The sequence below is a fragment of the Anarhichas minor genome, unplaced genomic scaffold (genome assembly GCF_050575085.1).
Source record: "Anarhichas minor isolate MPS153535 unplaced genomic scaffold, ASM5057508v1 ptg000003l, whole genome shotgun sequence".
Classification (NCBI taxonomy): domain Eukaryota; kingdom Metazoa; phylum Chordata; class Actinopteri; order Perciformes; family Anarhichadidae; genus Anarhichas; species Anarhichas minor.
In genome coordinates this window covers 15,800,187-15,816,200 of record NW_027466449.1, presented here as the reverse complement: position 1 = coordinate 15,816,200, position 16,014 = coordinate 15,800,187, and the positions used below count along the sequence as shown (strand labels likewise).

At 43.3% G+C, this 16,014-nt stretch overlaps 1 protein-coding gene across 1 annotated transcript in view; it reads right to left on the bottom strand.

Moving 5' to 3' along the window:
- Positions 1-16,014, bottom strand: part of LOC142958372 (cadherin-4-like) — a 212,241-nt gene that overhangs the window by 24,636 nt on the left and 171,591 nt on the right. The window contains exons 6-8 of the mRNA XM_076099790.1: positions 8,869-9,024; positions 4,024-4,168; positions 1,752-1,924 (exon numbers count right to left, since the gene is read on the bottom strand). Coding sequence (XP_075955905.1) covers positions 1,752-1,924; positions 4,024-4,168; positions 8,869-9,024 — 474 coding nt within the window. The remainder of the gene's footprint in view (positions 1-1,751; positions 1,925-4,023; positions 4,169-8,868; positions 9,025-16,014) is intronic.

Sequence of the window (16,014 nt, the reverse complement as noted above, 5' to 3'; positions counted from 1 at the left end):
TTCTGCTATTGTGAAAAACGACCCCCCACATACTTCAATTCATCAAAACGTCTCTCCGTCTTTTGATTCTCCTTTTCACCGGAGGCATGTGAGAAAAACAAATTTCTCTTCAAGACTTCAAGGTAAGTAATTGTTGAAGTATTCCTTTAAGACTTGTTTTTTATTTTTGGTGAAAGTTAGTATTAGGTTTAGGTTAAGATTAGCTTCCCGGTTTGGGTTAAGCATGTAGGTTCCTTTAACTGCCCTTATATATCGCTTATCTACCTTAATAGACAGTACTTTACAATTGGCCTTGCATTCACCCAGTCACACACACACACTCACACACACTCACACACACCTCTGGCTGTCAGGATAGGCACTGGCCTGCCCAGCGTCAAACCCGAGGACACTTCCACATGTGGACAGGAAGAGGCCCTCCCAGGTTCCCAAAGCCTAGGGGACATCATTAAATGACTTGTTTTGTAACAGTCCAATACCCAAATATAATCAATTTACAATGATATACTGTAAAACAGAGAAAAGCAGATGATCCTCACATGGGGGTAGTGCTTGCCCCTCCCTCATTATCACCAGTTAGGTGCCTGTACGCATGCCTCAGTGGAGCTTCTCAGGGGCCAACAGATAACACTGAAGTTGTACTGGGTATCTTCAAGGTGTGGATGTGTATAACCCAGTGACCGTGTGCAAGGAGAGGGCTCTCAGTGATACTACACTGGGTACATAAGGATAAAAAAAGTCAAGGGCTTTATGAACGATGTTTGAATGGGTCTTCACAAGTGTAGTTGCACAACCATGATTGTGCACGTATGTGTGTGTGTATATTGTGGACGGGAGTTTAATTTTACATTGGGGGGGTGGGGCTGGCTGGATTGGAAGCATCCAGAAAAAACTAGTAGCTTAAAAATAAGCAGCAGATCAGCTGAGACATTTTTACTGCATGTTCCACTTATACCTCTCTCTCCCTCCTTCTGGCAGCCTCATGTCTCATCCTGCTTCTCTGTCTCCATCACCCTATTTCATTGCCAAATTCACACTCACTTCCTCCCAACTCATTGTAATACCCCGTCTGCCCGGCTCTGTTTTTGTTCTATTGCTCCCTTCTGTTTTCGTTTTTCCCCCCCTCAATTGCCTGTGTTTTATCGAGTGTAGATGTGATTAAATGGGCTTCTGTGTTTGTCTGACAGGTGTCGAGGGCATTCCATCTCAGATATTTCCACTTTATCTTCACCACACAAGCTCATACTGTACACACAGACAAACACACATACACACGTACACACACTCAACACAGCATGAGCAGTCCACTGCAGTGTGATGTGTTGTTAATAGGGCTGTCACCGGTGACGGTTTGGGAGGATGATCTGTCTCGGTGATTTCTTCGCAGAGTTGTCACTGACACTTCCATGTCACGAGAATAAACACATTTGGATCTTGTCACAACTTGTAGAGCTCCATAAACAAGGTGATTGCAGCAGAAGATAATTTACTGTATAAAAAAAAAAAATATGTGTGTGTGTGTGTGTGTGTGTGTGGCTAGACATCATTTGAGTGTCATCAGAGTAAACAATGCTGTTAGGAACAAGGATGAAGGTTTATCATCTGGCCTGCTTTAGTTCATTCAGATTGTGTGGACACTACTCAATTATTCACAGAAGTGAACGATTAAAATAATTATGAAATTCTTATTTGTTTTGCATGATTTTTTTTTTAAATCTCTGGGACACATTTTATAGGTAGAGAAGACCAACCTCTCGATCGAGACCAGGCGCCACAGTCACGATATCTCCCGTCTCGCTGTTGATGGTGAACATGTTGGGGATGGGGCTGTGCGGCGTCTGGGACAGGATTCGATAGCGCACCATTCCGTTAGCTGTGGTGTTGTCGTCGCCGTCAAACGCCGACACGTGCATCACATACGTGCCTGATGGAGGAAATAATATTTGTAAAACATGCATGTCCAAGCAGCCAAAAGCAATTTGTAATTTGTAATTTGTAATGTAAGTAATTTTCGTTTCCTGACAATAAATGACTCACTTTGTACCGTCGATTACTTTTGTGCTATTGTGTTTTTTATTGGATAGCTTAAAGTGAAACAAAAGAGAAGCTGATGAAATGCTCAATTCACTACTCTGCTTAATCAACCATCCCACCAACAGATGTTAATGACAGATACAGTATTGATAATAATCACACTGATATTCACGCTCACGTGTACATAAACATGGATAATAAACCACCTGGATGTTCCATAGCAGTTTGTTAACACCTGCGATAGCGTGAATGTGTCTTTACAGAGTCACGTCGGCAGGGAAACGTTGAACACCTGTTCTGTAAATAATCAAGACTCCAACCGCCACACGCGAGCACAGATATACAGTGTTCACAGATATACAGTGTTCACAGATACAGTGTTCACAGATATACAGTGTTCACAGATACAGTGTTCACAGATATACAGGAGGTGTGATCAGACTTCATGGCTCACAGTATATTTTGCACATTGAACAAGGCTGCAAATATAATGTCTACCATTTCTTCTCAGCTGATTTAAATAGAAGTACATTTCTATGACAGATATTGCTACTCACATTGTTCTGATACTGATTACTATATAAAAATAATAAATAATAAATTGCCTCGAGATTTAATAATCCTGGTCTACATTGATTGAACTGCTTGAAACCTGTAAATGATAATCAATCCAACTACAACCACAAGTGAGCACAGGCACATAGCATTAAGCAGACTCAGTTCTGCTGGAGAGACTAAGCCACTATCCGCCCATGAATGCACCACTTGTTTGCTGCATCCACACACTCATATAACTCTGTGGGATCACCCAATCTCTCCATCTCTCTCTCTCTCCCTCTCGCTCTCCCTCTCTCGCAGCCGATTCTAATTGCCAGAGATAGGATAGTGATATCATACCAGTGACAGCCCCTGTCCGAGGATAATTGTAACCGCAGCTCCCATTTCAAACTTCATTACATTTCAAAGCAACATTTGTCAATGACTCGGCCACAGGGAGCACTCTAAAGGCCTCTCAGCGAGACGAGGAGAAAAAAAAAGAAAGCCGTCAGGAACAGAGGGAGGGAGAGGAAGAGAGGACAGGCTCCATATTTGGTTTGATTCCAAGTGGAGTGACTTGCAGTCCTCCACCCATCGCCCTTTTTTTTCTGGAGATGGAGGGATAGAGAGAAGGAGATGAAGAATCACAATGTGTCACACATCGCTGGGGTAATTTCATTAAGCTGCACTCTTAGGGGGTTTAATGTGGACCCTTTGTACGGGCGTCCTAAGCTGTGCCTGACAGGATTAGGTCCCCATAATGACTCTTTAATTTGCAAACTAATTCAAGTCTGTAATTGGCCTTCCATTGAAACCACTGGAGCTCTAAACTCAAAAACTCTCCTTTTATGATTATTGTTCAGCTGAATGTCATGCATGCCACAGAGACTTGTCTGCTGTGTGGGGCACCGCCAGGGGGGGGGAGACAGCGGCAGAAAGCAAAATAAAACAGAAAGAAGGAAAAGGAAATGAGAACCTGAACGCCTGCTGAGATCACCTCTGGAGCAATAAAATCTGGCTCATCAGGCTCATCAGCCTCGCACACACACACTCGCATGCACACAGAGAGCTCATCTCCGAGATTCTTCCGTTTGGAGGTTAGACATAAAATGACCCAGTGGTGCTCCAGCGTGGTACATTTAATCCTCAATCTCCTCTCCAGCCTGAGCACCCTCTTTGGTTTATGGCCGCTGCTGCAGCCGGCTCAATGAAAAGCCACTGTGGGAGACGGATTCTTCCTCTATCTGCTAAATCAAGGGGAATGGAAAAGGCTCTGTAGAGATTCAGTGGTGTAGTCGTACTTTTAACGACACCAATCTCTCCTGATAGACTAGTTGCTCTCCCTCCGTCCAGCCATATCCAAACGCGTCACCCCTTCACACATTTCTGTAATCACTCCCGCTTCATCCTGTACTCCTTGTTTCGTCTATCCATCCATCCACACTTCATCACCTGGTTTAGAGCCCTCATCCACGGAGCCATTGTAGACCTGGTTTTTGAACTCGGGTCTGTTGTCATTCATGTCGATGACGAAGATGTACAGATCGATGGGGTTCTCCACCTGGTTCCCATTCATGTCCACGGCATGGGCTCGCAGCTGGGAGACAGAAAGAAAAACACCAGAAATGAGGTTAGATTATTACCAATATGGGAGCGGGAAGTAATGAACTGATGAATAATGTATGAGTGTGCGATGAGTGCTTGTATTGGTTTTATGGAGAAATTTATTTCGGGTAAACATTTAGTGTTTGATGGATGAAAAAAGTGATTTCTCATGGAAGGAACAAGGGCCTATCCCTCTAACGTTTATTTACACCATGAGGTGATGTCCACGGAGGATGTTTAGCCCTCTCTCTGCCACTACTACGGTTTCAGTTTGTTTTATGTCTGCAGACACTACTCAGGGAGGAATTAATGCTCTGGCCTCCTCTGCATGGTGTTTGTGGGAAAGAGATCATGAAATGTGCGAAAGACACGACAGTGTAACATCAGTCAAAGTCATCAGTTTGTTTATTTCAGGTGATCGTATTTCAGACTGGTCTGATTTAGTTCAGTTTTAAGTCTTTGCATGCTTTATTGTTTTATTTGAATATGTATATGTGTGGTTCGTAGTTAGTGATGTAAATACTCAGACAACATCTTTTAACAGTTGTTGACATGCTTCTTCACATCACTCCTGGGATTGACACCCTCATCCTCTCAGCACAGGAGTGGACAAAAGAGAGAGAGAAGCAACATGAATAAAACAGCAACAAACTGAAAGTGTTCTTATGCTTCAAGGTAACTTGTGTAGTTTCACAGAAACTCTAAAGCCAAACAAAAAGAAAAACAAAACAAAAACACCTCTGCACTGTTCTCTGAATTTTAACGCTGATACAAATCTGCATTATTGAATTATACAGTATAAAAGTTTCAAAAAGATTTCCTACACAACAATATGAGATAGGGTCACAAGGGGAATCCTGGATATTTTTCATGCAGGGAAATTGCCTTTGAGATCACTTTCTCCAGACTTCTTATCTCTTTCATACTTGGTCCCCAGAAGGTTTTATCTCACAGATACCAAAACAAGACACATCTCATTTTATTGGAAGTTGGCTCTGTTGCAAAGGCAAGGTGTCTGTTTCAGGATCACTGTATTGGATCCCGGGCCAACATTCTGTCTGGTTTTGTTTGAAAGAGAGTTCTGAAATCTCTTCACTTCCCTCTGAAGCCACAAACAGCCGGTCCATCTCAAATTCGACTCAGCTGTGCTCAGATCAATGGAATCACCGACTGGGATTTCTCACAAAGTTTGGACATGGAGTTATTACTGGAATCGATACATGCTGTAAAATGTATCTTGACTGCTTTCTCTCTTATGAAGTCTGGAGGAGAAAATAAAACGAAAAATACCTGAATTATCAGAGAAATATTTAAATACTTGTATTTTCACTTCATACTTGAAGGTCAAACTAACAGACATTTCAAAAAGAACTCCATGGTTATCTCTAAAGCTGTGTGGATTCACTTCACCTTACCTGGGAATGTTTATATCCCTGCACATGACTTATTCAGTGATATATGCTGTCAGCTGAAAGCACCGGGGATGTTTAGTTTATATCATACAGGGGGGATACTATCTACATCCTGCTTCTAACTGCATAGGCTGGTAAATATTTATTCAGTTAAAAATGCCAGCAATCAATGTCAGGCCTCTCCGCCTCATATGATGTTCGGGATATTCATCTAAAGGAAGGGTAAAGGAAAAAATGGCGCTATTGAAAGCGGCTGGAGAAAAAAAAATAAAGACATGTTAACAGAAAAAAGAAGAAAGATGAGAAATTGCAACATGAGCATAGTCTTTTTCCCGTCATGTGTGGAGAATTGAGGGAATGGTACTCTTTACATCTGAGCAGGCCTGATCGGAAAACTGCTTCCTGGCCCGCTGCAAGAGCACGAGAGGTGAAAATAGCCTCCAGGCTTGTTGTGGCAGAAAAACAGAATAAATAGCACTCTCCATAGAGTCCTTCTCCTCAGAGGTGAAGATCCTCTCCACTGATGCCAATCCTCCCCCCTTACACTCTGCACCTCCACCAAAACCGGGTCTTCGGGTCCCCTTGAGGTTAATTTGACTCTACTTCTTCCACTGCATTGTCTGATCCGTCCTGCAATACCCGCACGCTGCCATCGCGTCTTGCATCTCGCTGTGCTGTGCTGTAAGAGGCTAGGACCCACACCCTAATTCAATAACAGCCAGAGTCAGAGATAACCGCCATGTTTAAAGAAGGCAAAATGTAATTCTGGCTCCATATATAAGTTATTATCTTGAAAGGCAAGAGGCGGGGGGGGCAGACAGTACCAAGCAGCGCTCTGCATTTGGCAAAGCATCCTGATAGAGATAACAGCAAACTCAGAGCCTCCAAGGTTCTTTTCCTCATAAGAATGCATCTTGTTGTGGCCGGTTTTGAATTTCTTTTGAAATAAAAAGAACTGGACCGTAACTTTGTTCTGTCCTTTCACGGAAATATAAAGTAAACAAAAGAAAGAGCACAAAGTCAAATTCTTTGCAGCTTTCCAGGATGACGTTGCTCAGTATATACAATCTTCCCTGCCTTTAAAGTTATTGGCTGGAGGATGTTCATGTTTCATACAATGCGGTGTAATTGCTCTCCTGTTGCTCTAACAGCATCTAGTGTACGAGGCCTTCAATTGAAGTGCGACACCTTTCTGCATCTTTAAGTTGGCTCATCTGGTTTCTCCCTGAAATCTGTATTCTACACCATCTAACGCTTTTCCTCCACAACAAACAAGGAGTTTAAGTTAAGCAGCCTTTAGCAACCCTCCGCTTTTCTTAACAAATCACCTCATTGATTGGAGTTTCTCCCGGGTGTAAATCTGCTCAGCTCCCACTAAAAGGTTGTGCTTGCCAGCTCACCAAGACTGTAAGTCAAGACCAGGTTCCCATATGAATACAAGGATAGCGGCAGGCACAGAGACAAAGAGAAGCAGAGACGGAAAGTGATGAACTCAGTGTGGTTGCTCACTACATCAAAGCCTTGGATCTCTCTCTCCACAGCAGCAGAAAGACTATAGTTTAGGCAGCAATACAACAAGTTGGTACTTTCCTAAACTTTAAATGCACTTTGCCCGACTGTTTGATATTCCCATGCCTTGACCAGCATGCAAAGCACAAAGGTGAGTGGAGAGGCACTGTTGGAAAATGTCATCCTGTTTTATTGGATGTTTTCCGTATTTATTTATGTATTTATGTATTACATTAATCCACATTTCAGTTTCCACCTCAATGCAAATGTGCCCGAGTTAGCTAGAGAGCTCATTTTCGCCTGTCGTCCCCGGGCAGGTTATTACAATTTAGTGGGCTAATATAATCAGTATACAGTTCAACAGCAAACACTATAGTACAACACTGTACAGCACAATAATACGATACAATACAATAATATACATGAATACATTACAAAAGTAGCAGATTTGTAAAAGCAATGAGAGCACGTAACGGCAGTACCAGAGACTAGTATGATTAGTCGTGATTGCAGGTTTGGTTTGCTGTAAGCCTTTAGTTTTTGTTTAAAGGTGAGGTAATTAGTGCTTTGTCTTCACTCAATAGGAAGACTGTTCCAGCAGTGGGTGACTCTTACTAAGAAGACTGACTCATTCAGGATCATTCTACTGAGGTAGCAACAAGACAGGTGTCTTGTCCAATTTGGTTTTGGACCAGCACAGCATGGACGAGACAAGTAGGCCATGCATGCTGCACGCAACCTTTTTGCGTGACTGTTTCTGTACGTACAGGGTAAAATACATGTGTTCATTATTATGTCAAATTCCTTGTACGCATATATGGCCAATAAAGCTGATTCTGATTCTGGTTTATGCTAAGCTAAGCTATCGATCTTCTTATATCACTTTTAGTAAGAAAAGCAAAATTCCCTGATGTCAACTGGCTCCTTTAACACACCTCTTTTCATCTCATTCTCAGAAAGAAGGAAGAGTACATCCCAGCATGTTGTATTCACATCTTGCCACTCACTATGCCATTTTTCCTCTCTGATCGTCACTGTTGTGGCACAGCAGTTTTATAGTAATAAGAAAGTACTGTAGCTGACGAAGAGCTTAATGACTGATTGACACATTCTTTGGCTTATACTGCGCTTCATCCAGATGCTTTGCACACAGCGCTGACGCAGCTCTATTTCATCCTCACTGTACATTTATTTGTTCCTCACAGTGACCAAATCACAAGAACACACAAACATAGACGGACACAACTCTTCAAGGGAACGATTTTATTTCTGTATTACAGTGTGTTTACTGTTCACACTGTAATGTAATAATATAATGCAATATTGTGTTTATTAAATGGATTTAACTAAATGATTTCTAAAGCTGATAAGTTTTTTCATAACTTATTATGTTGAGAAAACATGATAAATTGTGAAATGAAATGAAATATATATATATTTAGTCAACTAACTCTCGATTTTTACAACTAATTGATTAGTTGATTTAATAAACAGATCTCTTAAACAGAGTTTCTTCACAAAGATGTTTACCAGAGATGTGTTAATGTTAACATTTAAAAAATCGACTAAATGAATCAGTTGATCAGATGTAAATGATTTATACTAGAGCGCCTCTTTATAAGGTAGAGCTACACTGATTTAGACGGATTTATGTATTAAAGGGTTAACTGGGTTAACTGTATAATAATGTTTGTGGGTTTCATTTCAAAGGTCATGGCTGTTCTGTTTGTGTGTGTGTGTGTGTGTGTGTGTGTGTGTGAGAGACACTCACATGGTAAGAAGAGCGATGTTCTCGATCGAGAGGTTTGGTGACGAACATCTTTCCAATCACGGGGTCGATATTGAACACCTCATTGGGTGGTTGATCTGCTCCCACCCCGGTGATGCTGTATCTGATCGAGATGTCCTTGTCCTGGTCTGAACGAATCTGCACCACAAACAAACAAAGAGGAACAGTCAATCAATCGATCGGGTGTCTTTTGAAGTCTCATCCCGTGTTTCACCGAGACTGAACTCAAACACACAGCTGCCACGGCCGACCTGCACCTATTGGTGCAATATCTGCTGTGTGGGGAGTTTAATATTCGAGGGCGAGTTTGTGATATACAGTCATCGAGTTTAATCATTTTGTCTTTACACAATAAATTGCATATTATTCACTGAAAACATGCACAGGCGCACACACACACAGGGCACACACTCTTGCACACACACGTATTCATCACAGCTTGGCATTTCTAGCTACCACGTACTCAAGGATTCTATTAGTGCTGCCGCGGGGAGCCCTATGCATTCTGTCTGGCAGAATTGGAGTGCTTCAAAGAGAAATTTGAATCCAATATTTGGGAAAGGGAGAAATGAAATCAACATATATTTACAGTTAACTGGCAGTCAGGTAGTGATTTATTAACATTCGCTGGAGCCAAGCTGGGAATACAGAGAGGTTGTGAACAAAAATGAGGTTGTAATCGTTGTGTAATTAGGAAAGCATCAACAGGCATCATAACAGTAAAGCACATCTTCAGGAGGAAAAAATGGGCCGGAAGAAAATAATAGTCTGGAATCCAGGGGTGCACACCAGAAGAGAATTATTGAATAACTGTGTGAGACGGGAAGCAGGATGTTCTCTAAGAAACAGGCCTGCTTACTTTGGTTTCAGCGTTGCTTTTCCAGATAGACGGCTAACAGGTGCATTAAGTGCACTGCTAGGCCTGTGATTTGGACTGGAGTGCTGTGTAATTGGGTCTCATTTGGAAGAGTTTTTCAATTTAGTGCCCAAATACAGTCCGAAACCTCCAAGCATCCCATCTCTGTCCATTAACTACATGACAACCCGTGAACATCAGCCAGTGTATCAAAATGACTCAATCATACACTTACTCCAGTATGTGGGCACACAATGTACTCACGTACACAAACGTACACAAACGTACACACACACACACACACACACACACACACACACACACACACACACGAAAGGCCAACCTTTTCCTTCTAATCAATGACTATTTCAGTGGAGTGCACCAGAGGAGTAAGCCTGTCCGAATTTGTCTCCATCTTTCACCACTCGAGGAACCAATTTAGCCACACTTTCGACACACTAGGAGTTCTGTCCTGCTGAGAGAAATGCTGGAGCAACTAACAAGGACAAGGAACGGCCATAGAGTACGAGACAGGTGTCATCTCGACTCTTGCTGCTGGTGGAGCCTGTCGACCGTCACATACGCCTGCTATTATCACTATTGTCCTTCACCTTCTCTTCGTCGGCCTTGACGTCATCATCGACTCCTCTTTAGAGAGATCTGGTGGAGGTGTGTCTTTCTAATCAAACTAAATGTGATCAGTTATAGACACCTTCCCTGTAAGAATACAAGAAGAGCTGTCACAACAGCCCACTAATGCAATTTGTGCGTGTCTGCGTGTGTGTTTTCTCTGGGGAATAGGGAGGAGGGGAACGTCAGAAAGCTCTGCGCATATCTCAGCGAATTAGTGCTGACAGCTATGATAATTAACGAGCTGCAGGCATCGACTGCAATTACTTCAAAGAAACTCTCCCCGTTAAACACCAACAAACTAACAAATATCCAGCCGGCAGCTCAGTTGAACTCCCAGTGTACCGCCATTGCCCTCCTCTACATGCAAAGCAAAGAGACTGCAGCACACAGACTCCATCTACCTCTCCTGTCGCATTAGAAAATACAAGCCATTATTACACATCACACTGCCAAACTGTCTGCCCCTCTCATTCATCCCCCCCTTTCCTCCTCCCATCTCCTTGTCTCTCCTTATACTCTGCCCTCCCTTCTCCTCTCCAACTCCCTCTCTCTCTCATCTCCATTCCTCCCCGTTCCTCTCATCTCTCCCCTCCGCTGTTCTCTCTCACCACGCTCTCTCTCTCTCTCTGTCTCTCTGTCTTTCTTCGCTTCAGGTCTCCGTGGGGACAGAAGCCATGCATGAAAAATGAAATTACTTCAATCCGTTGGCCTTGGCAGTGGCGTATAAATCCTCACCAGTTAGGAAGTGATAGCTCTCCATAATTCCATTTGGGTTTTCCCCGCCCCCCTGATTTCCCACCCATTTCCAAGTCATGGGGGTGGGGGATTCGCCTGCATGTTTCCACAGCCATTCCAGCCAATTAGCTCTCCCTCCCACCACGTTCACGTAAGCGCTTTCAAAATTGTGAAGGGACGTGCCCGATTCCTGATCCTCATCTGTTTCTACCAAATATTTGTGGGTGGTTACGTGCACGCGCACGCATACAGGTGTGCGCATTCAAGCGTGCACAAAGTTTTCTCTGGCTCGTGATTAATAATGCATGTCAAAAAAAAATAAAAAATCACCATGCCATGCTTATGCATTAACGGATCCAATAATGGATGTTAGCGAGCTGCTGCTGCATATTATCAGTCTCTGCCTTTTACCACAGAATATTATGACAGACGAGATGTCAGTTCAATGGTGAGCAGCTCTCGCTATCATTCTGCCAGTTTAGCTTCAGAAAGGGAGGGAATGTGTTGAAAAAAAGCCCAGCATGAGATGAGCACCAAGAGCTGCTAATAACTGCATTAGCACTTCTTTATTTCCTTTAATGAAGAGAGGGAGATTCTTGTCTCTCTTGCTACACTGCTATCTTGCGCCTCACACAAAATAACACAATAACACTCACTCATATGCATAACATGTCTCCATTGGGTGACAAATAACAAAGGAATTAATTTTCAAGCCAATAATAACAATAAAAATGTTGTTTTTTTGTTGCCTCTAATTGTCCTTCTATTGTCATGTGTGTCGAGAGAAAGTGGAGGAGAAGCGCTCAGCTAAGAGAGATTGATTGTGTAAGAGAGAGAGAGAGAGAGAGAGAGAGAGGCGGAGAGGCAGAGAGAGATAGATAGAGAGAGAGAGAGAGAGGCGGAGAGGCAGAGAGAGAGAGAGAGATAGAGAGAGAGAGAGGCGGAGAGGCAGAGAGAGAGAGATAGAGAGAGAGAGAGAGGCGGAGAGGCAGAGAGGCAGAGAGAGAGAGAGAGGCGGAGAGGCAGAGAGAGAGAGAGAGAGAGAGAGAGAGAGAGAGAGGCGGAGAGGCAGAGAGAGATAGATAGAGAGAGAGAGAGAGAGGCGGAGAGGCAGAGAGAGAGAGAGATAGAGAGAGAGAGAGGCGGAGAGGCAGAGAGAGAGAGATAGAGAGAGAGAGAGAGGCAGAGAGGCAGAGAGGCAGAGAGAGAGAGAGAGGCGGAGAGGCAGAGAGAGAGAGATAGAGAGAGAGAGAGAGGCAGAGAGAGAGAGAGAGGCGGAGAGGCAGAGAGAGAGAGAGAGAGAGAGAGAGAGAGAATGAGAGAATGAGAGTCATGACTGCATCATCCGGCATCAGAAACCAGACACTGTCTAAATGACCTATTTGTCGACGGATCAAAGCAATTCCCTTCATTACTGACAACTTGTCTGGTTCTTAAGGAGATCTTATCTGTGAGCTTAGCTCCCTTCTGCCAGGCAAAACTGAATCAAATGAGAAATTATCCTGGCACCGGGTCTTCGGGGAAAAACAGAGAGGAGGAGATGAAGAGCGGGGAGTGAATAACACAGAGGCGACGTTGTACCACCACAGTTACTGGGGTGCAGAGGAATTCATGCTCAGTTAGAAATGCATGTTAACTAACGCTTGTATCAAACTACTGTTACTTGGATTTGTGACTGCTGTGACAGCTGCATGCTGTAGTTATACATGTTTCTATATTTTAACAAGCTGTTTGTATTGAGATCAACACCCCTGTACGCTTCTAATATCCACCCCATTAGTATACAAGGGTAGAAACAATACAAGAAAAACCTTTAAATAACAAGCTTAAACTACAGCACAGCCTCAAAAATGATCAGAGATGATTTATAGTTTGGGATCACTTGGACTACTCTACTGCCGTAGGTTTTGGATGCAGCAGGCACCCACTTTACCCTGCGATCCCAGCACCAAATGTTAGACACATTTAACAACTAGCTAGGGAACACAGTGGAGCCTTCAGCAGCTAAAGAGACGGATATTTCTGCCACGAGTTGGTGGAGATCAAAAGCAGGTATAGCCCATGTGTCTGCTGTAAATAAGCATGATCTCTTTTAAGGCACTATTTATTTATTTTCTTTTGCTTTACATTTTTGGGGAGTAAATAAAAAAAGCAGTATTTAAAAATCTGAAAGCAGGATTCCTGCTCTGCCCCCAACGTAAGCTGAGATAGCTCTGCTCCGGATGTCCCAGCTTGTCTTGGCTGGCTCTTTAAGTGTTTCAAGTTCAAACCTAGGCAACCACGGGCCTCTCTGCTCTGTGCGATACCAGAGCCTTCCTGAGCATATTACCGTTGTACTTGTTTGCCTTTCAGCCCACGCGACTCTCACCCTGGCAGATTAGGCGCTATATGTAAACAAAGAGGAGGAACACGGAGAGGCTTAAGGCTTCAGTATATTCCATTTGAAATACAATTTGGGTTTTTCATAGACGCCGTCTATGCCAGTATACTCCTTGTGTTTGCAGTTCTGTCCTCAACAGAGGATGGAGGTGCTGTAGAAGCACGTCTCTACTCCTTCAAGAGGAGTAGTGAGGATGGAGCTTCAACACATGGTGAAACGACAATCACCTGAAGCTCATTAATAGCAAAACCAATGAGCTGGTGGTGGAGTACCAGAGGAACAGGAGGCCCCCTGACCTGGTTGTCATCAGGGGAGAGGAAGAGAGGAGGATGGACTCATACACGTAGCTTGAGGTCCAAATAAAAAATGAAAGAACTGGACTGGACACTGACACCATGTTCAGGAGGGGAAAGAGCAGACTGTTCTTCCTGAAGAGACTCAGATCAGGTCAACGTGTGTGCAACAGACTCCTGCAGGTCTTCTATCCGTCTGTAGTGCTCTGCTCTCTGTCAAGGCTTGGATGTCGGCCGCTTCAGAAGGCTTGTTGTATCGTGTATTCTGTATTTTTATATGGACCACATTTCAAACATTAAAGCTTTGCTCTGCGGTAGTTTTCTGTAGAATCTATATTTGATTCACAGTACCTATTCCCTAATCTGCTCTGTAGGCGACCTGACAGGCACATAAAATAACTGACCAGGTATTTCTGTTCTCTTTCTTTTGTGAGCCGGTCCAAGTATAGGTGTATATTATAGGTTATAACATAATTGAGCTTTCACGTACTTAGAAGCTTTTGAAGTACAGGTATGATTGAAGGTAATCTGCAGTTTAGCATGAATATAGAACCTCAATTACCATATGCAGAGCAGTAAGGTTCCTGGGGCATTGTGGATGAAAAACAATTACCGTAGAAATGATACAATATTTCCATGGGGCTGTACTTTAGATCCTTGTGTATTCGGGAAGTTGGATGGGCCCAATTTAAACGATCTATAGGGCAAAGTCTACAGGATAATGGAGCAAGTGCATTTAGGGGGTGTCCAACTCTACTTTTGCTCGTTAAACGGCTCATAATCTGGGCACAAAGCAAAACGCAAAGCCTTTAGTCTCTTAATTATTTATTTTGGGGCGTAACATGAATCGATCCAGTCATCTCCCATTACCTTTAAAAGCCAGGAGCAGCAAATTGGACAAACGGCAAACATAAGCTGTTTTTCTGCTGTTGGAAACCATTCTGCTTGTGCTACCGCCTCCGCAGACTCCCAATCTGCGTTGCTGGGCGTCTCTGTGTGTTTAACAAGCAGAGTGTCTGCTCGTTGTGAGCCCGACTCTGTAGACGTATCTTACTTTGTTAAAAATGCGCCCTTTAAATAACAGAAAAATACTCTGCTATTGACTCTTGCTGTTGTCTTGGTCAATAGCTCAATCGCTTTCCGATGCCTCAAGACAGCAATGCGTCAACAATGCGCCGCGTCTCATTTTAAGAGCAACACACCCATGGGTGCACAGATGGGCCTCTCACACAATGTGGGTGCTGTGCATGAAACAGCTTTAATGTTCAGGACTATTTTGTTATCACGTAGTCCATTTTACTGAAACACATGTATCAGATGTGGCTGACAGTGGTTTCAACATGGAAACAAAGTGACCACATGTTGTTGTTTTTGCCGGGAAAGTGGTGAAATCACAAACCGCAGAAAGACTTGCTGAAACAAATAATGTGAGACAGACATTTCCTTGAATCAGTCTGCATTTGGTTACACAAAACCTTCAATTTCAAAGAAAATGTAAAGGAAAGCGTCCTTTCAACTTGAATCACCGTGCAGCTTCGTGCATTACATCTTTCAGACAGCTTCAAACGATTGGGAGGCCGCCTCTGTTTGGAAATAGAATACACCTCCAGTTTTAAGATGAATGAAGGGCCAATATTACCGGAAGGTTTTAAATAAACAAAAAGGGAGATATACATTTAGACGATATATATATATTCAGCATTCTTATGAATGCATATATTGATATTGTGACAAATGCAACTTCACGAACTGGAGCAACAAGCTGCTTTGAGTCGGCGGTTCCAGAAAATCATAATCTGTCTTGTGCATGATCTACACAAACATGAGAAGAAACATACTGACACACACAGGCCTGTCATGAGAGTGCCAATTAGGTGTGTCGTATAGTGCACTGCCGGTACAGAGAGTGACACTGGTTCAGCGAGCAGTAGGACGGCAGAAACAGTCACTCGCAGACAGCGATGTAACAGCAAACCCCCAAAGAGCTGAAAGCCAGGCCTTCCACGGCTCTAAAGCCCAACAAACAGGGAGAGCGACTCCAAACACAAACGCCGACAGGAACAAACGGAGAGATGTGTTCCTTCAACAGTACAGTAAAGCCTAACAGGCCGGCGTGAAATGCAGGTATTGGCCAACAGGTCACAAACAAACTGGGCAACTCTGAAGAGAAAGAGCCTCTACAAGAGGAAGGTTTTTAGGTGGCGTTGCATATCACATGCAATCTCCGTCTG